Source organism: Embiotoca jacksoni, unplaced genomic scaffold (assembly GCF_022577435.1).
Source record: "Embiotoca jacksoni isolate LCO1_2020_lvr unplaced genomic scaffold, fEmbJac1.0.p SCAF_1, whole genome shotgun sequence".
NCBI lineage: Eukaryota > Metazoa > Chordata > Actinopteri > Embiotocidae > Embiotoca > Embiotoca jacksoni.
In genome coordinates this window covers 667501-687500 of record NW_027185229.1, presented here as the reverse complement: position 1 = coordinate 687500, position 20000 = coordinate 667501, and the positions used below count along the sequence as shown (strand labels likewise).

Here is a 20000-nt window from a genome sequence, read left to right as displayed (position 1 = left end):
GTCCAGCTCACTCTGGAGGCTCTGCACGCGCTCAGGGAAGGCGGCCACGGTTCTCTTTGCTTCAGCGGATGATGCTCTGGCTTCATCCATCCGTTCCTGAATCAAACAGAACTATCATCAGATCACAGTTCACTTTTCATCCTCGGCCGGTTCTCCTCAGAAACTCACCTGCAGGAGCCTCTTGTCCTGTTCAGCCACACTCAGCATCTTCTGCAGAGCAGCCAGACGACTCTGTGTGCTGCTGTGAGCCGCCGCCGCCTCCTGCAGGCTCTGGTTCAGAGACCAGCTCTTCTTCTTCAGGACACATTCTCCTTCCTGAGCTTTGAGCAGAGCCTGGCTGAGCCGGTCCACCTCGGCCTGCAGCAGAGACACCCGGGAGGCTCCGTCGGCCACCTGCAGGTTGGAGGGAAGCAGCTAGTGTGAAAACCATCAACGAGACCAGCATCACAGATGAAGACTGTCTGTCTGTCAGGGTGAAGACTGTCTGTCTGTCAGGGTGAAGACTGTCTATCTGTCAGGGTGAAGTCTGTCTGTCAGGGTGAAGACTGTCTGTCTGTCAGGGTGAAGACTGTCAGGATGAAGACTGTCTGTCTGTCAGGATGAAGACTGTCTGTCTGTCAGGGTGAAGACTGTCTGTCTGTCAGGGTGAAGACTGTCTGTCAGGGTGAAGACTGTCTGTCTGTCAGGGTGAAGACTGTCTGTCAGGGTGAAGACTGTCTGTCTGTCAGGGTGAAGACTGTCTGTCAGGGTGAAGACTGTCAGGATGAAGACTGTCTGTCTGTCAGGATGAAGACTGTCTGTCTGTCAGGGTGAAGTCTGTCTGTCAGGGTGAAGACTGTCTGTCTGTCAGGGCGAAGACTGTCTGTCAGGGTGAAGACTGTCTGTCTGTCAGGGCGAAGACTGTCTGTCTGTCAGGATGAAGACTGTCTGTCTGTCAGGGTGAAGACTGTCAGGATGAAGACTGTCTGTCTGTCAGGATGAAGACTGTCTGTCTGTCAGGGTGAAGACTGTCTGTCTGTCAGGGTGAAGACTGTCTGTCTGTCAGGGTGAAGTCTGTCTGTCAGGGTGAAGTCTGTCTGTCAGGGTGAAGACTGTCTATCTGTCAGGGTGAAGTCTGTCTGTCAGGGTGAAGACTGTCTGTCTGTCAGGATGAAGACTGTCTGTCTGTCAGGGTGAAGACTGTCAGGATGAAGACTGTCTGTCTGTCAGGATGAAGACTGTCTGTCTGTCAGGGTGAAGACTGTCTGTCTGTCAGGGTGAAGACTGTCTATCTGTCAGGGTGAAGTCTGTCTGTCAGGGTGAAGACTGTCTGTCTGTCAGGGTGAAGACTGTCAGGATGAAGACTGTCTGTCAGGATGAAGACTGTCTATCTGTCAGGATGAAGACTGTCTGTCTGTCAGGGCGAAGACTGTCTGTCTGTCAGGATGAAGACTGTCTGTCTGTCAGGGTGAAGACTGTCAGGATGAAGACTGTCTGTCAGGATGAAGACTGTCTGTCTGTCAGGGTGAAGACTGTCTGTCTGTCAGGATGAAGACTGTCAGGATGAAGACTGTCTGTCTGTCAGGGTGAAGACTGTCAGGATGAAGACTGTCTGTCTGTCAGGGTGAAGACTGTCTGTCAGGATGAAGACTGTCAGGATGAAGACTGTCTGTCTGTCAGGGTGAAGACTGTCAGGATGAAGACTGTCTGTCTGTCAGGGTGAAGACTGTCAGGATGAAGACTGTCTGTCTGTCAGGGTGAAGACTGTCTGTCTGTCAGGGTGAAGACTGTCTGTCTGTCAGGATGAAGACTGTCTGTCTGTCAGGGTGAAGACTGTCAGGATGAAGACTGTCTGTCTGTCAGGGTGAAGACTGTCTGTCTGTCAGGATGAAGACTGTCTGTCTGTCAGGGTGAAGACTGTCAGGATGAAGACTGTCTGTCTGTCAGGGTGAAGACTGTCTGTCTGTCAGGATGAAGACTGTCTGTCTGTCAGGGTGAAGACTGTCTGTCTGTCAGGATGAAGACTGTCTGTCTGTCAGGGTGAAGACTGTCAGGATGAAGACTGTCTGTCTGTCAGGGTGAAGACTGTCTGTCTGTCAGGATGAAGACTGTCTGTCTGTCAGGGTGAAGACTGTCAGGATGAAGACTGTCTGTCTGTCAGGGTGAAGACTGTCTGTCTGTCAGGATGAAGACTGTCTGTCTGTCAGGGTGAAGACTGTCTGTCTGTCAGGGTGAAGACTGTCGTTCCATTCAGGCCACAATAATAAGAGTTATAATGCATCGTCCGGTCGTACCTGTTTGAGCAGAGACTCGTGGCGTTCCTGAGTCGCCTGGCTCTCCGCCTCGCGGTCTCCCAGGCCCAGTTTGAGTCTCTGCAGCTCCCCCTCCAGGCTGCGCCTCCCCAGCTCCACCCTGGTGGCCCGAGCTTCAGCTGCTTCCAGCGCCTCCCGCAGGCACCTCCTCTCCGCCTCCAGACGGATCTCAGTGGCGCGCTGCTTATTCAGCTGATCCTGCAGAGGTGGAGGGAGGACGGACGGAAAGTTAATTACATTATAGTACATTTATAAAGGACTGATAATGATCATGTGATCATGCTGCTGTCTCTGCTCCTCCTGTGGTCCAGGAGGTGAAACATGTTAACGGTGCTGCAGACACTTGACTCCACAGGAGGTGAAACACCGAGAGAGCAGCATCTGTTGTTGTTGTTACACTCACAGTCTGGTCTCTGCTGCTGAGGACTGCCATATGGTGGCGGAGGCAGATCAGTGGTCACTGCTGAGAGTGTGTGTGTGTGTGTGTGTGTGTGTGTGTGTGTGTGTGTGTGTGTGTGTGTGTGTGTGTGTGTGTGTGTGTACCTGTGTGTGTTTCTTGTCCACCTCAGCAGCCTGCAGCACTCTCTCCAACTCCTTCAGCCGGTCGCTGAGAGCTCTCCTCTCCCTGTCCCCCCTCCTCACCACCTCCTCCTGCTGCTGCAGCACAATCTGACTGCTCGTCAGACGCTCGTCCAGTTCTCTCCTTCCTACAATCACACACATCAACACGTATGACTGAGACACACACACATCAACACGTATGACTCCTGTCAGCTTCCCTCCCCCTGGTTACACTGTATGTATAGATACTAAAGAAATAGATATAAATAGTTATAGATACTATAGATATAGATATGTATGTATAGATACTATAGATATAGATATGTATGTGTGTATATATTATAGATATAGATATGTATGTATAGATACTATAGATATAGATATGTATGTGTGTATATATTATAGATATAGATATGTATGTATAGATACTATAGATATAGATATGTATGTGTGTATATATTATAGATATAGATATGTATGTATAGATACTATAGATATAGATATGTATGTGTGTATATATTATAGATATAGATATGTATGTATAGATACTATAGATATAGATATGTATGTGTGTATATATTATAGATATAGATATGTATGTATAGATACTATAGACATAGATATGTATGTGTATATATTATAGATATAGATATGTATGTATAGATACTGTAGATATAGATATGTATGTATAGATATTATAGATATAGATATGTATGTATAGATACTGTAGATATAGATATGTATGTATAGATATTATAGATATAGATATGTATGTATAGATACTGTAGATATAGATATGTATGTATAGATATTATAGATATAGATATGTATGTATAGATACTGTATGTATTGACCTTCCTGGTACTCCTGTAAGGTGTTCTGCAGCTGAGTGAGTCGACTCTGAGCCGAGTCTCGTTCCCCCTGCAGCTCCTCAGTCTCCCTCTGCAGGGCGTCCAGCTGGCAGCGGACATCGTCCTGTAAAATCAGCAGTAAATAAAGACTGGATCAGAACCAGAAGCTGATGGTGGATGTTTATCTGTGTGCTGTGCAGCTCCGTCACCCTCTCTCTCTGAGCGTCCCGCAGCTCCTGCAGGAAGTCTCTGAGGCCGCTGCGCAGCGTGTCGGGATCCAGCTCCGGCTGAGGGAGCGGCAGCGGGGTGTCGCCTCTCTCCGGAGACGCAGCCCCGGAGCCTAACGTGTTGTCGGGGGTGCTTCCGCGAAACTCTGTTCAAATGTTGAAATCGAACAACATTTACAGATACAATTGTAGGAGGCGCCGAAGAAAAGTTGTTCAGTATAATTGTGGTTCTATGCCTGTGGTGCAGTTTTACTGTGTTTTATGTTAACTTTGGTGTAGTTTTATTGTGTTGTATGTTTACTTTGGTGTAGTTTTACTGTGGTGTAGTTTTACTGTGGTGTAGTTTTATTGTGTTGTATGTTTACTGTGGTGCAGTTTTACTGTGGTGTAGTTTTACTGTGGTGCAGTTTTACTGTGGTGCAGTTTTACTGTGGTGCAGTTTTACTGCGGTGTAGTTTTACTGCGGTGTAGTTTTATTGTGTTGTAGTTTTACTGTGGTGTAGTTTTACTGTGGTGTAGTTTTATTGTGTTGTATGTTTACTGTGGTGCAGTTTTACTGTGGTGTAGTTTTACTGTGGTGTAGTTTTATTGTGTTGTATGTTTACTGTGGTGCAGTTTTACTGTGGTGTAGTTTTACTGTGGTGCAGTTTTACTGTGGTGTAGTTTTACTGCGGTGTAGTTTTATTGTGTTGTAGTTTTACTGTGGTGCAGTTTTACTGTGGTGTAGTTTTACTGCGGTGTAGTTTTATTGTGTTGTATGTTTACTGTGGTGTAGTTTTACTGTGGTGTAGTTTTATTGTGTTGTATGTTTACTGTGGTGCAGTTTTACTGTGGTGTAGTTTTACTGTGGTGCAGTTTTACTGTGGTGTAGTTTTACTGTGGTGTTAATGTACTGACTGCAGACACTGCATGACCACACGTTTCTTTTTCTACTATTTAATTGTTTGTTTTTCTGTCGAGGTAGAAACGGCTGCTTCCTTCCTGTCTGAACTTTGACCTCTAGTGACGATTCATAAACAACTGGATGCACAAATACGGGAACCTCTGAACAAATGTGTGCATCTGGATTGTTCACAATGTTGTATTCAGTCGATGCCTATAATACATATCACTGTATGTAATGAGGATCCATAAAGGAGATCTGATTTACTGTATGTAGCGGAAACACCTGTAGATCATGTTTTCAACACCGGGAGGAGTAACTGTTCCCAAGTCAACAAATAAACAACAACAATCAGCCATCATCACAGAGAAACTGAAAGTCTGACTCTGACCTTTAGGGGGCGACAGCGAGGAGCGCAGCGGTGAGATGCTGTGGTGGCGGGACATGGAGCCGGGGGAGGCGGAGCTCCCTCCTGGGCTCCTCCCCCTGGCCCCTCTCCCGCCTGCGCCGATGCCCAGCGTCCGGGTCAGCGCCGACTGGAGGCCGCTCAGCCGGATCTCCAGCTCCCTCCGGCCCACCTCGGCCCGGCACAGCTCGGCCTCGGTGGCAGCCAGCCGGCCCTGCGCCTCGCTGAGCTGCAGGCTGCACTGGGCCGCGGCGTCCTGCGCCGTCTGAGCGCGCAGCGACAGGTTCTTGGCTTCGTCCTGCAGCTTCTTCTCGCAGCCTCGCGCCTCCTGCAGCTGAGTGCTCAGCTCTCTCTCACAGCTGTGCCAGCCAGACTCCGTCTCCAGCAGACGCCTCAGAGTCACGGAGACCTGCAACACAACAAACAGCTGTGAGACACCGAAGACAAGGGGACGCTATCCGTCTCCTCCTCTCTGCTCCTCCCTCACCTCCTTCTTCAGGGAGTCTCTGCTGGTTTCAGCTTCACTCAGCTTCTGTTTGAGGGTGAAGACCTCTCGGCTCCTCTCCTCCTCTCGCTGCTCCTCCAGTGTCAGGCGAGTCTGCAGCTCCGCCGCCTCCCTCCCTCTCTGCTCCTTCTCTCCATCCAGGACCTTCAGCTGAAAGGAACACAGCAGCATCACTCCACCGTCTCCTTGAAAGGTCCCGAGGAGTGAAGAGGAGGTGAAGCCAGTCTCACCTGTCTGCGCAGCTCCTGCAGCTCTCGGCGAGCTTCCAGCCGCGACCTTTCAACTTCTCTCAGGCAGCTGCGCAACTCGGACACCTCCTTCTGAGAGGAGGAGAAGTTCTCCTGCAGCACAGCCAGCCGCTGCTCCTTCTCCTCACACTGTCGCCTCACACTGACACACACACACACACACACACACACACACACACACACACACACACAGAGTGAGCTTTAAAACATCTGTCTGACCCTGTGAGGTCACTTCCTGTCAGACTGGTGGTCACCTGATTCTCTCTGTCTCAGTGCTTCTCAGAGTTTCTCTCAGCTGAGTGTTTGATTGGCTCAGAGTGTCTCTCTCCTTAGTGACATCACAGAAGCTACGACGCAGCTCCGCCCCCTCTCGTCTGTGGTTGTCTGCAGAGTCCTGAGTCTGGCTGAGACTGCGTTCGGCCTCCAGAGTGTCCCGCCTCAGCTGGTCTCGACTGTCCTCTGCAGCGCAGAGAGCCCCTCTGCACTGCTCCAGCTGGAGGGCAAAGGTCACGAGGATCACTGATCACAGCGAGCAGAACATCTCAGAGCTTCATGCATGTCCTTAATAAAGTCAACATCAGCGTGCGTTAGTCCATTAAATCATCATCTACCTCTCTGAGAGCAACGTCAGCTCGTGACCGGAGATCAGTGCAGATCTCCTTCAGACTCAGCAGCTCCCTCTCATGAGCCGCCTCCTCCTCCTCCAGCTGAGAGCGGAGCTCCTGCAGCTCACCGCTCAGAGCTCCAACTTGGATCTGAAAACACCAAACAGGAAGTGTTCAACCTGCTGTTTGGAGATGTTGTCTCCCCCTTCTGCCAGGGAGAGGAATTACATAAACAGCCAGACACCAGATTTAAAACAGAGATTTATCTGGAGGTTTTATCCACAGAAAAGGAGGTGGAGGTTTCCAGGTGTTCTCCTCACCTGCTCCTGCTCTCTGTAATGAGCTGCGTCTCTGCTCATCCGCTCGGCCTCCAGGGCTGCAGCCGCCACCTCCGCCTGCAGACCGGACACCCTGTCGGACAGAACGGCCTTCTCCGCCTCCTTCAGAGAGAGGGCCTGCAGACAGGAGAGCTGTGGTTAACACGAGGAGAAAGAGGAGGAGAGGGTAGGGGGGAGGGGGGAGGGGTGGCGGGGCTGACAGACGGATGTCAGGACAGACAGGATGAACTGAAGCTCCTGTTCCAGTCTGCTGGTCTGACCTGCTGCTTGTCGCTCTCCGCCTGCAGGAGACTCTGATCTCTGCCGTGCTGCAGACTCCTCACTTCCTCCTGCAGCTCCTCTCGGTCTCTCTTGGCTCTGTGTAGCTGCTCCTCCGTCTCCTGCACCACCTTCCTCACAGCGGCTTCCTGCTCCATCAGCAGGATGCGTCGCATAACTTCCTGTGAACCAGCAGCACAAACACTCATCAGAGAAGTTCTGCATGAGGGAGAACATCGTATGAGGAGCCCTCACCTTCTCTGAGAGCAGCCTCTCTAGCTCCTCCTGGTGGTCAGAGGCGGCCTTACGTAGCGCCTGCTGGGCCTCCAGCTGTGCAGCACTCAGAGTCTGAGTCAGAGTCTGTTTGTCCTTCTCAGCCTGAGCAAACGCCGTCTGTCCATCTGAACGAACTCGCCTCAGTTCGGCTGAACAAGAGACGACAAATCACCGAAGTCAGCGGCAGCTTCTCACTCATATCACGAATCAACTCAGATACCACACGTCTCTACATCTTTTATCATAAATGTTCGCCTCTCCATGTTCTCCTCTCCATGTTCTCCTCTCCATGTTCTCCTCTCCATGCTCTCCTCTCCATGATCTCCTCTCCATGTTCTCCCCTCCATGTTCTCCTCTACATGTTCTCCTCTCCATGTTCTCCTCTACTCTCCATGTTCTCCTCTACTCTCCATGTTCTCCTCTCCATGTTCTCCTCTACTCTCCATGTTCTCCTCTCCATGTTCTCACCTGCAGCCATCTCACAGCGGACCCGGAGGTTGTGGTTCTCCGTGTCCAGCTGCTCCCTGCGCGCCTCCACCTGAAGGAGGTGCTGCTGCACCTCGAACAGACTGGTCTCCAGAGACTCGCGCTCCGACCTGCAGGTCAGACCGTCGGTTACACTCAGACTCCTGAAAACCTCCCAGAGAGGAACTATTTGAAATGGCGCACCTGAAAGCAGCGAGTTCCTCTGACAGCACGGTGTTCTCTCTCTCTGAGGCCGTCAGCTGGACCACCAGAGCTGCTTTGTCTCGGGTCAGTTCTGCCCGACCGCGGCCCACCTCCTCTAAGGCCACCTCCTTCCTCTGATCTTCTCCTCGGGCGAGACTCAACTCTGAACCCAGAGAGGTCACCTCGCCACACAGCTGTGGACGAAGACCGACAACAATATAAATCTACACCTCTCTGTGCCCTCAGGTTGGATGATGATGTAATACAACCGTGATGTACCTGTGTGACTCTCTCCTGCAGCTTCAGTCTGTCAGCCCTGAGGCTCTGAAGCTCCGCCTCCATCCCCGCCCGGCTGAGCTCGGTGTCCTGCAGCGACTGGTGCAGCGCGACGCGAGCCGACTCCAGCTCCAGCCTGTCCTGCTCCAGCCGGACCAGCTCGTCTCTGATGGTCAGCTTCTCCTGCTCCGCGTCGCGTCCCTGAGCCTGCAGGACGGCCTTCTCCTCCTCCAGCTTCAAAATAAAGGTCAGAGGGACACTTTCACATTAAAGGCCCTGAAAACCGGTCCGACATGAACACGAGATACTGAATACATAGATAGTAAAATGTTATTTTACATTACAAATGTATGTCCTGCCCACTCGTAACTGTTTAAGCTGGACTGGAAGTGAAGCCACATATTTCTGTTAATCAATCAGAGCTCGGTGACAATTGAGGATTTAAAAAAAAAAAAAAATTCAGAGACAGACACATCTGGGACGGAGACATCGAGGATGGAGACATAAGGGAAGGAGCGGGGTACAGACAGAGGATGCTGTGGTGGTACGCTGCTTCAGGCTTCCTGTTGTCTGCCCGAGGTCGTGACCTCTGCTCACCTGCAGGATGGAGGTGTTCAGGGCAGCCTTGTCCTGAGCCAGGCTCTCGTTCATGCTGCCCATCTTGTCCAGAGTGTCTCTGAGCGCTGCGTCCTCCGACTGCAGCCGGCTGAGCAGCAGCGAGAGCTCCGTGTTGCTGCTCTCAGCCTGGAGAGACGAGCGCAGTCTCTCAGACAAAACACAACAGGAACATTACGTCCGCTTCACTGAGACCACAACAGGTTCTTCTTACCCGAGTCAGCGCCTCCGTCAGTTGGGCCCGCTCCCCCTGCAGCAGCTGCCTCTCCACCTCCCCCTGCTGGTGGGTCTCCCTCACTGCAGACAGCTCGGCGCGCTGAGCAGAGGCTCGACTCTCGCTCTGGTCCCACTGCTTCTGTCTGCAGAGGGCAACACATGTCCTACTTTACAGTCTCTGTGTGTTTATTAGTTATTAGTGTGTGTTTATGAGTGTGTAGTTATTAGTGTGTGTTTATGAGTGTGTAGTTATTAGTGTGTGTTTATGAGTGTGTAGTTATTAGTGTGTGTTTATGAGTGTGTAGTTATTAGTGTGTGTTTATGAGTGGGTAGTTATTAGTGGGTAGTTATTAGTGTGTGTTTATTAGTGTGTAGTTATTAGTGTGTGTTTATGAGTGTGTAGTTATTAGTGTGTGTTTATGAGTGTGTAGTTATTAGTGTGTGTTTATGAGTGTGTAGTTATTAGTGTGTGTTTATTAGTGTGTAGTTATTAGTGTGTGTTTATGAGTGTGTAGTTATTAGTGTGTGTTTATGAGTGTGTAGTTATTAGTGTGTGTTTATGAGTGTGTAGTTATTAGTGTGTGTTTATGAGTGTGTAGTTATTAGTGTGTGTTTATTAGTGTGTAGTTATTAGTGTGTGTTTATGAGTGGGTAGTTATTAGTGTGTGTTCATGAGTGGGTAGTTATTAGTGTGTGTTTATGAGTGGGTAGTTATTAGTGGGTAGTTATTAGTGTGTGTTTATTAGTGTGTAGTTATTAGTGTGTGTTTATGAGTGTGTAGTTATTAGTGTGTGTTTATGAGTGGGTAGTTATTAGTGGGTAGTTATTAGTGTGTGTTTATGAGTGGGTAGTTATTAGTGGGTAGTTATTAGTGTGTGTTTATGAGTGGGTAGTTATTAGTGTGTGTTTATGAGTGGGTAGTTATTAATGTGTGTTTATGAGTGGGTAGTTATGAGTGTGTCGTTATTAGTGTGTGTTTATGAGTGGGTAGTTATTAGTGGGTAGTTATTAGTGTGTGTTTATGAGTGTGTAGTTATTAGTGTGTGTTTATGAGTGGGTAGTTATTAGTGTGTGTTTATGAGTGTGTAGTTATTAGTGGGTAGTTATTAGTGTGTAGTTATTAGTGTGTGTTTATGAGTGTGTAGTTATTAGTGTGTGTTTATGAGTGTGTAGTTATTAGTGTGTGTTTATGAGTGTGTAGTTATTAGTGTGTTTATGAGTGTGTAGTTATTAGTGTGTGTTTATGAGTGTGTAGTTATTAGTGTGTGTTTATGAGTGTGTAGTTATTAGTGTGTGTTTATGAGTGTGTAGTTATTAGTGTGTTTATGAGTGTGTAGTTATTAGTGTGTGTTTATGAGTGTGTAGTTATTAGTGTGTGTTTATGAGTGGGTAGTTATTAGTGGGTAGTTATTAGTGTGTGTTTATGAGTGTGTAGTTATTAGTGTGTGTTTATGAGTGGGTAGTTATTAATGTGTGTTTATGAGTGGGTAGTTATGAGTGTGTAGTTATTAGTGTGTGTTTATGAGTGGGTAGTTATTAGTGGGTAGTTATTAGTGTGTGTTTATGAGTGTGTAGTTATTAGTGTGTGTTTATGAGTGGGTAGTTATTAGTGTGTGTTTATGAGTGTGTAGTTATTAGTGGGTAGTTATTAGTGTGTGTTTATGAGTGGGTAGTTATTAGTGTGTTTATGAGTGTGTAGTTATTAGTGTGTGTTTATGAGTGTGTAGTTATTAGTGTGTGTTTATGAGTGTGTAGTTATTAGTGTGTGTTTATGAGTGTGTAGTTATTAGTGTGTTTATGAGTGTGTAGTTATTAGTGTGTGTTTATGAGTGGGTAGTTATTAGTGTGTGTTTATGAGTGGGTAGTTATTAGTGGGTAGTTATTAGTGTGTGTTTATGAGTGGGTAGTTATTAGTGTGTGTTTATGAGTGGGTAGTTATTAATGTGTGTTTATGAGTGGGTAGTTATGAGTGTGTAGTTATTAGTGTGTGTTTATGAGTGGGTAGTTATTAATGTGTGTTTATGAGTGGGTAGTTATTAGTGGGTAGTTATTAGTGTGTGTTTATGAGTGTGTAGTTATTAGTGTGTGTTTATGAGTGGGTAGTTATTAGTGGGTAGTTATTAGTGTGTGTTTATGAGTGGGTAGTTATTAGTGGGTAGTTATTAGTGTGTGTTTATGAGTGGGTAGTTATTAGTGGGTAGTTATTAGTGGGTAGTTATTAGTGTGTGTTTATGAGTGTGTAGTTATTAGTGTGTGTTTATGAGTGGGTAGTTATGAGTGTGTAGTTATTAGTGTGTGTTTATGAGTGTGTAGTTATTAGTGTGTGTTTATGAGTGGGTAGTTATTAATGTGTGTTTATGAGTGGGTAGTTATGAGTGTGTAGTTATTAGTGTGTGTTTATGAGTGTGTAGTTATTAATGTGTGTTTATGAGTGGGTAGTTATGAGTGTGTAGTTATTAGTGTGTGTTTATGAGTGTGTAGTTATTAGTGTGTGTTTATGAGTGGGTAGTTATGAGTGTGTAGTTATTAGTGTGTGTTTATGAGTGTGTAGTTATTAGTGTGTGTTTATGAGTGGGTAGTTATTAATGTGTGTTTATGAGTGGGTAGTTATGAGTGTGTAGTTATTAGTGTGTGTTTATGAGTGTGTGGTTATTAATGTGTGTTTATGAGTGGGTAGTTATGAGTGTGTAGTTATTAGTGTGTTTATGAGTGGGTAGTTATTAATGTGTGTTTATGAGTGGGTAGTTATTAATGTGTGTTTATGAGTGGGTAGTTATGAGTGTGTAGTTATTAGTGTGTGTTTATGAGTGTGTAGTTATTAATGTGTGTTTATGAGTGGGTAGTTATGAGTGTGTAGTTATTAGTGTGTGTTTATGAGTGTGTAGTTATTAGTGTGTGTTTATGAGTGGGTAGTTATTAGTGTGTGTTTATGAGTGGGTAGTTATTAATGTGTGTTTATGAGTGGGTAGTTATGAGTGTGTAGTTATTAGTGTGTGTTTATGAGTGTGTAGTTATTAATGTGTGTTTATGAGTGGGTAGTTATGAGTGTGTAGTTATTAGTGTGTTTATGAGTGGGTAGTTATTAATGTGTGTAGTTATTAGTGTGTGTTTATGAGTGTGTAGTTATTAGTGTGTGTTTATGAGTGGGTAGTTATTAATGTGTGTTTATGAGTGGGTAGTTATAAATGTGTGTTTATGAGTGGGTAGTTATGAGTGTGTAGTTATTAGTGTGTGTTTATGAGTGTGTAGTTATTAATGTGTGTTTATGAGTGGGTAGTTATGAGTGTGTAGTTATTAGTGTGTGTTTATGAGTGTGTAGTTATTAGTGTGTGTTTATGAGTGGGTAGTTATGAGTGTGTAGTTATTAGTGTGTGTTTATGAGTGTGTAGTTATTAGTGTGTGTTTATGAGTGGGTAGTTATTAATGTGTGTTTATGAGTGGGTAGTTATTAATGTGTGTTTATGAGTGGGTAGTTATGAGTGTGTAGTTATTAGTGTGTGTTTATGAGTGTGTAGTTATTAATGTGTGTTTATGAGTGGGTAGTTATAAGTGTGTAGTTATTAGTGTGTTTATGAGTGGGTAGTTATTAATGTGTGTTTATGAGTGGGTAGTTATTAATGTGTGTTTATGAGTGGGTAGTTATGAGTGTGTAGTTATTAGTGTGTGTTTATGAGTGTGTAGTTATTAATGTGTGTTTATGAGTGGGTAGTTATTAATGTGTGTTTATGAGTGGGTAGTTATGAGTGTGTAGTTATTAATGTGTGTTTATGAGTGGGTAGTTATGAGTGTGTAGTTATTAGTGTGTGTTTATGAGTGGGTAGTTATTAATGTGTGTTTATGAGTGGGTAGTTATGAGTGTGTAGTTATTAGTGTGTGTTTATGAGTGGGTAGTTATTAATGTGTGTTTATGAGTGGGTAGTTATGAGTGTGTAGTTATTAGTGTGTGTTTATGAGTGTGTAGTTATTAGTGTGTGTTTATGAGTGGGTAGTTATGAGTGTGTAGTTATTAGTGTGTGTTTATGAGTGTGTAGTTATTAGTGTGTGTTTATGAGTGTGCAGGAGGGAAGTGAACACACCTGCTGTGCAGCATACAGTGATTCTTAGCTCAGTGATGTGTATTATTTAAAATTGTCCCCACAGAATGAACATGTTGTCGTAGATTTAACATCTATGGAGGTAGTTTCATTATTAAGTGTTTCATTATGAACTTCTCTTCATGTAAATAATAACAGACGCTACTTTTCTTCAACGGTTTTGAGGACTGAATGTCGACGTGTGTAAAAGTGAAGACAGTATATGAGTTTGTGTTAATAACAGGTGAGACGTGTGTCTGAGGGTTGTACAGACAGGAAGCAGATCTTTTGAATGGATTAGTGTCCACATCTCCTTCACTTAATCACCATGAATTAAACCTGCTTACATCCTGAGAGTCTCCGCCTTGGCCCGGTCCCTCTCCTGAAGGGCCGCCTCCTTCTCCTCCCTCTCGTGATCTCGCTCTCGCTGCACGGACGTCACGGTGAGCTGCAGCTTCTCACAGTCCATCTGCAGGATGTGTCCGCCGCTCTGCTCGGCCTGGACCGTCTTCTCCAGGTTCAGTTTCTCACTGCATGAAGGAGAACATGTTGGAGTTGAACAGCCTGCAGGATGCTGGTGATGACGGATGGGGAGAGGAGGTGCACCTGGCCAGCGAGTCTCTCTCCTGCCTCATACGCTCCTTCTCTCTCTGTTTGGCCTCCTTCTCCCTCTGAGCGCCGTCCCTCTCTCGCTGTAGCGCTTGGCTTCGCTGCTCCGCGTCTCTTCTGGACAAATCAGACTCTGAAAGCTGCTTTCGTAGCTGTTGTACCGAAGACTGAGCAGAGAGCAGGCGACCTCGAACGTCCTGCAAACATGAGACAGAAGGTTCAAAAAAGCTTTCAATCTCCTGGTTAAACATGCCGACATCTACTGTTTGGAAAGAAGGAATAATATTTATAAATCTAATTTTAAAAAAAGTGGGTTTGTGCTGAATACGGAAATGATTGCTGAGATGTTGTATTCTGGTCATCGCAGTTTAAATCCTGGAATGAAGCAAACTTTCATGAAGTTTGATTTATTCTAAACACTTGTGAAAATGTTTCAAATATCCTCATTCAACAAATTTCTCTTCAGAACAACCTGAAAGTTCAATCAGTTATGTTCTGGTCACGTGTGAACCACGTCACGTGTGAACCACGTCACGTGTGAACCACATCAATTGTGAACCACGTCACGTGTGAACCTCATGCAGTGTGTAAAGTTCGGTGTCACCTGCAGCTGGAGCGTCTTGTTGGTGACAGCAGAGCGGAGAGCAGACAGCGCTGCGTCCGGCAGAGAAAGCAGGGGGGGGGCTCGGGAGAAGGGGGTGGAGGGGGAGGAGGGTCTCCGAGGGGAGGAGGAGCGGCGATGGGAGGAGTCTCGGATCAGCGCCAGCAGCGGAGCCCCGGAGTCGTCCTGATCTGCTTCTGAGGACGAGTCTCCGTCGGACAGAACCGTCTGTAACAGGAAGTGAAGATGAAGCACGTCTGTCCTGACGGGACGTCCTGACGTGAGACGGTGTGCTGACCTGAGCGATGTCCCGCAGGGTGTCCAGCAGCGTCTCCGTCTGCGCTCTCATCAGCTGCATGTCCGTCTCAACGCTGCCGCTCCGCTCCTGATGGAACACAGACTCATCAGTCACCTTCAGGAGGAGGAGTCATCATACTCATCTTCATCACACTCATCTTCATCACACTCAGCTTTATCATACTCATCTTCATCATACTCATCTTCATCACACTCAGCTTTATAATACTCATCTTCATCATACTCATCTTCATCACACTCATCTTCATCACACTCAGCTTTATCATACTCATCTTCATCATACTCATCTTCATCACACTCAGCTTTATAATACTCATCTTCATCATACTCATCTTCATCACACTCATCTTCATCACACTCAGCTTTATCATACTCATCTTCATCATACTCATCTTCATCACACTCAGCTTTATAATACTCATCTTCATCATACTCATCTTCATCACACTCATCTTCATCACACTCAGCTTTATCATACTCATCTTCATCATACTCATCTTCATCACACTCAGCTTTATAATACTCATCTTCATCACACTCATCTTCATCACACTCAGCTTTATCATACTCAGCTTCATCACACTCATCTTCACACTCATCTTCATCACACTCAGCTTTATCATACTCATCTTCATCATACTCATCTTCATCACACTCATCTTCATCACACTCAGCTTTATCATACTCAGCTTCATCACACTCATCTTCACACTCATCTTCATCACACTCAGCTTCATCACACTCATCTTCATCACACTCATCTTCATCACACTCATCATCATACTGAGCTTCATCACTCTCATCTTCATCACTCCTCTGACCTGCAGCGTTCTGGTGAGCGTCAGGACGTCTCTGTCTCTGTCCTCCATCTGGACCTTCAGCCTCTCGCCCTCTCGCACCGAATCTGACAACCTGTCAGTTCAAGGACATTAAAAGAAAAGGAGGTCCTTCAGTTTTCATCTGTGGCGTCACTGTTGTTTGACACGTTTAAATACTGCAGTACCCATGAGCCTTTGTGACCGTTGCTATGGAGACGAAGCCAGTTAGAGACGTCCATCAGCGCTGAAGGGATTTTAAAATGCAGCACCAAAGTTTCTAAACTCATCAAAAACTGATGGAAGTGAATTTATTTCAGCTGCAGATGTCTTTCAAAACAAAATGATTTTCCACTCAAACATCTGATTTCATGTTTCATTTCAATCAGTCTCTTCAGGAAATGAACGCAAAGATTTGCAACAGATTGCAATTTCAAAAGAAAAAAAGAAAACATCAACAGAAGCTGTGCTGAAAGTATGACGGCTGACTTTATGAACAGATTTAATTGATCATTTCCGTGTATTGTTGTCAGCCGTTCTCTGACTCAGCGTTGTTCTTTGGTCCTGAAGAATTAACTGGGAGACTTTCACGTCATGTAAGTCGTGTAAGAGTTTAATCAACGTCAATGTCAGAACTAAATGGGACGTTCACTTAAAGAACCGGCGGTTCCTGAATTAGCTCCTCCTACTCGTACAGCAGCAGGAGAGCTGAGCCGACACTCACCTGACGTTCAGATCACTTCTCTCTGCATCTGTTCGGGTCTGCAGGTTCATCATGTCGGCCACTCGCTCTCTCAGCTGCTGCTCCAGCTGGTCCCGCAGAACCTTCTCCCGCTCCAGAGCCAGCGCCGCCCCTCCCTCCCGGTTCTGCAGCGCCACCGACAGACCGGCACAGGACGCCTGGGTGGAGTGGGACATCCGGGCCAGCTCGTTCCTCACATCGGACAGGTCCCTGAGAGAAGAGGGGGGGTGGAGGGAGAGGTGAGGAGGAAGTGAGCCCGCTGTTAGAAGATGTCCACGTCATCTGGGTGCAGCGTTCACCTCTCAGTGGCGCTCTTCATCTCACAGACGTGGCGCCTGAAGCCGACCACCTGTCTCCACAGAGTCAGCAGGCGGCCGTGCTCGCTGCTGAAGTAGCTGTGGAAGGACTGAACACACAACATCTTATATTCCACACTTTCTTTCTGTCAGAGAAGAGCTCTGCTGACGGGAAGCATCCCTCTCCCACCTCCTCCTCTCTCCTCCAGTCAGACTCCTTCTGTTCCAGCTCCTCTCGGGCTTTCGTCCAATCAGCGGTGAGCCTGCGGATGTCCCGGCTGAGAGCCTCGTTGGCCGAACCGGCCTGTTCCAGCTGCTCCCTGAGCATCGCGTTCACCGCAGACAGGCTGCTGCTCCTGAACAAGAAAACAGAGCAGAACACTTCTTAAAGGAGCCCGAATCAGGCCTGGAGGGGGGCGGCACATTTTCAGAAATGGCTCCTTGTTCAGCAAAGTATGTTGAAAGAATTATTATAAAAAACCTTTTATGAAGTCTTTGTGGCTCGAGAGAGCTTCGTGAAATCCGATAAGTCAGGTAGAGCTGAAGACTTCCAGTCAGAAAATAATATATGAGCTTTATTTAACCAGGTAAAATCAATTGAGAACCAATTCTCATTTACAATGATGACCTGTCAGCACAGTCCAATAATACTTCACATCAGCTGCTAAAGCTTCAGACCTCTGAGTTGCATTGTGGGTAATGTAGGCACCATGTGTCTGCTGCATTAATGAGCCTGATGCTGTTCCAGGTGTGAGACACTAGAACCAGATCAACCCTGTGATGCTGCGTCACCTCTGCTGCTCCTCCTCCAGACGGAGCAGAACCTCCTCCAGGCTGCCGGCTTCGTCCTGATGGCGACCGTTTGATCTCTCACTGTGATCCTAAAATAAAAGGTTGCGCATTAAAGAGATATCTGAGAAGAAGGTGGAGTTAAGATGCTGAGAATGAATCACCTCCACCTACGCTGTGTTTCTCCGACTCGGAGGACTTCTCCTGCATCATCTGCTCCAGATCACCGCACCTCTTCTTGTACTGCAGCACCTGGAGGAGCGGAAGACTGTCACACCTGTCGGTCTCCACCTGTCGGTCTCCACCTGTCACACGTCTGACTCCACCTGTCACACCTGTCGGTCTCCACCTGTCTGTCTCCACCTGTCACACGTCTGACTCCACCTGTCACACCTGTCGGTCTCCACCTGTCACACGTCTGACTCCACCTGTCACACCTGTCGGTCTCCACCTGTCTGTCTCCACCTGTCACACGTCTGACTCCACCTGTCACACCTGTCGGTCTCCACCTGTCTGTCTCCACCTGTCTGACTCCACCTGTCTGTCTCCACCTGTCTGTCTCCACCTGTCACACGTCTGACTCCACCTGTCACACCTGTCGGTCTCCACCTGTCTGTCTCCACCTGTCTGACTCCACTTGTCACACGTCTGTCTCCACCTGTCACACCTGTCTGTCTCCACCTGTCTGACTCCACCTGTCTGTCTCCACCTGTCTGACTCCACTTGTCACACGTCTGTCTCCACCTGTCACACCTGTCTGTCTCCACCTGTCTGACTCCACCTGTCTGTCTCCACCTGTCTGAGGTCTGACGGTGGTACCTTGGCCTGCAGCCTCTGCACCAGCTGCGCCTGCCTCTGCTGCCCCTCCTGGTAGGCGGTGAGCTTGCGCTTGTAGGCGGCCTGTTCCTCCTCCATCCGCCTGCGTAGATCCACGTTGTGCTGAGTCAGGCTGCCGGACTCTGCTGAGTCGTGGTCTCCCGTCTCCAACCGTAGCGTCTGCTCCAGCTGAGGTTGAATGAAAGGAGAGAGGAAGGTGGTGACGCATTTATGACACAGATGATCAGGTGAACACCTGAACACATCCACTGGACATCCCAGCATGTCTGACCCACAAACTGTCCTCTGACCTTGGAAACAGCCGCTGGTCAACCTGCCTCTCTGTAATAACCTTCTGATGGAGAGCTCAGCTCCAACACTGCAGCGCAGCTGAATTTAAAAACAGGTTCAGAGGGCAGTTTGAAGACCGACAGGATCCTGGATGATGACATTTAAACCATGCAGCTCTTGTTGCTGCTCTCAGCTCTCCGTCTGGAATAAGTTGCAGCTAAACTTGAACTGGTGATGAAGATCTGATTCCTCCAGCATCTTGTTTCTGTCGCTGACTGCAGCTCCAGCTGGATCTCCGTGTGGAGACCAATCATCGACTTTGTTTTATGAAAGGACTTCATCAGAATAAAGAATGAAGATGTGAAGTCGCGCTGTGTAAAGATGGTTGAATGTGAGAAGCTGGAAGACGTTTCGTGTCACTTTATTGGATTTAATACAACTTCTGAAGTTTATAGTATTTAATAGTTTTAGAATCAAACTAATTTCTTTAATTGTAAATGTGAGTTTGGGTTTTGGCCGCGGCCTGCAGGATCCCTCAGTAATGTTCCACCCATACGACCACCCACCCCCACCCCCACCCCCACCCACTGTTTACAGTCGCCTGGGGCGACAGACACCATGGCAACATTCCACTTCAGCTCATTCCAGGCCCCATCACCTGGGAGACGAGCAAATCTCAGACAAAGAGAGACCAAGAAAACAGCGGACTGGGACAAAGGACAGAAGTCCCTTCAGAGACGAACGTCTGTGGAGTCAGAACATACTGAGATGGATCAGAACCACATCCTGACTGGGACTTTATTCCAGCCACATCGCTCTGTCCTCTCTGTCCTCTCCATCTCCTCTCTGTCCTCCCTGTCCCCTCTGTCCTCTCCGTCCTCTCTGTCCTGGTGTCTTACCCTCTCACTGATGGCTCCATACTTGATGGCGAGCTCGTCTCGGTCCGCTCTGCTGTGGGCCAGCAGGTCCTCGAGCCGGGCCAGCTCCCCCTGCAGCACTCGGTTCTCCTCCTGCAGGGACATGACCGAGGACATGGCTCCTGCTGCTCCTGCTGCTCCTCCTGGGACACAGAAAACCATCAGGGACCGAACGTTAACCGCGAAGACACCAAGAAGAGCAGATGGAGGAAACTCACGGCTGTCGCTCAGGTTCTTGGTGACGATCTCTCTCACTCGGGCCGGCAGACATGTGGGGGGGGCGTCAGGTGAGGGGCCCCGGACCTTCAGCCTCTTCTCCTCAGACAGGACGCTCTCCTCCAGCCGCTGGTGCACGAAACAAGCACACACGCTTCAGTTAGGAACATTTACAGATTCAAAGTCTCAATGTTCACACAATCACAACAACACAGAACACACTGCAGGACAAAGAGTCCTGAGGACACACAGTCCACCGCTGTGTCCCGGAGACACTGTCCTCACACACACA

At 47.4% G+C, this 20000-nt stretch overlaps 1 protein-coding gene across 2 annotated transcripts in view; it reads right to left on the bottom strand.

The window, feature by feature from the left end:
- Window positions 1-20000, bottom strand: part of LOC138200452 (rootletin-like) — a 26300-nt gene that overhangs the window by 3338 nt on the left and 2962 nt on the right. For both annotated transcript variants that reach the window (XM_069153163.1, XM_069153154.1), the window contains exons 2-33: window positions 19711-19837; window positions 19475-19635; window positions 18288-18473; window positions 17643-17720; window positions 17472-17560; window positions 16870-17035; window positions 16683-16789; window positions 16366-16593; window positions 15648-15738; window positions 14807-14893; window positions 14512-14736; window positions 13905-14104; window positions 13646-13828; window positions 9224-9368; window positions 8992-9138; window positions 8398-8628; window positions 8119-8312; window positions 7918-8045; window positions 7429-7598; window positions 7176-7355; window positions 6898-7032; window positions 6584-6727; window positions 6227-6465; window positions 5955-6114; window positions 5707-5874; window positions 5205-5628; window positions 3913-4076; window positions 3707-3827; window positions 2835-2998; window positions 2274-2489; window positions 169-393; window positions 1-96 (exon numbers count right to left, since the gene is read on the bottom strand). The exon at window positions 1-96 is cut by the window's left edge and continues 54 nt beyond it. In XM_069153163.1, the coding sequence (XP_069009264.1) occupies window positions 1-96; window positions 169-393; window positions 2274-2489; window positions 2835-2998; window positions 3707-3827; window positions 3913-4076; window positions 5205-5628; window positions 5707-5874; window positions 5955-6114; window positions 6227-6465; window positions 6584-6727; window positions 6898-7032; window positions 7176-7355; window positions 7429-7598; window positions 7918-8045; window positions 8119-8312; window positions 8398-8628; window positions 8992-9138; window positions 9224-9368; window positions 13646-13828; window positions 13905-14104; window positions 14512-14736; window positions 14807-14893; window positions 15648-15738; window positions 16366-16593; window positions 16683-16789; window positions 16870-17035; window positions 17472-17560; window positions 17643-17720; window positions 18288-18473; window positions 19475-19609 (5226 nt within the window). In that variant the 5' untranslated portion in view covers window positions 19610-19635; window positions 19711-19837. The remainder of the gene's footprint in view (window positions 97-168; window positions 394-2273; window positions 2490-2834; window positions 2999-3706; window positions 3828-3912; window positions 4077-5204; window positions 5629-5706; window positions 5875-5954; window positions 6115-6226; window positions 6466-6583; window positions 6728-6897; window positions 7033-7175; window positions 7356-7428; window positions 7599-7917; window positions 8046-8118; window positions 8313-8397; window positions 8629-8991; window positions 9139-9223; window positions 9369-13645; window positions 13829-13904; window positions 14105-14511; window positions 14737-14806; window positions 14894-15647; window positions 15739-16365; window positions 16594-16682; window positions 16790-16869; window positions 17036-17471; window positions 17561-17642; window positions 17721-18287; window positions 18474-19474; window positions 19636-19710; window positions 19838-20000) is intronic.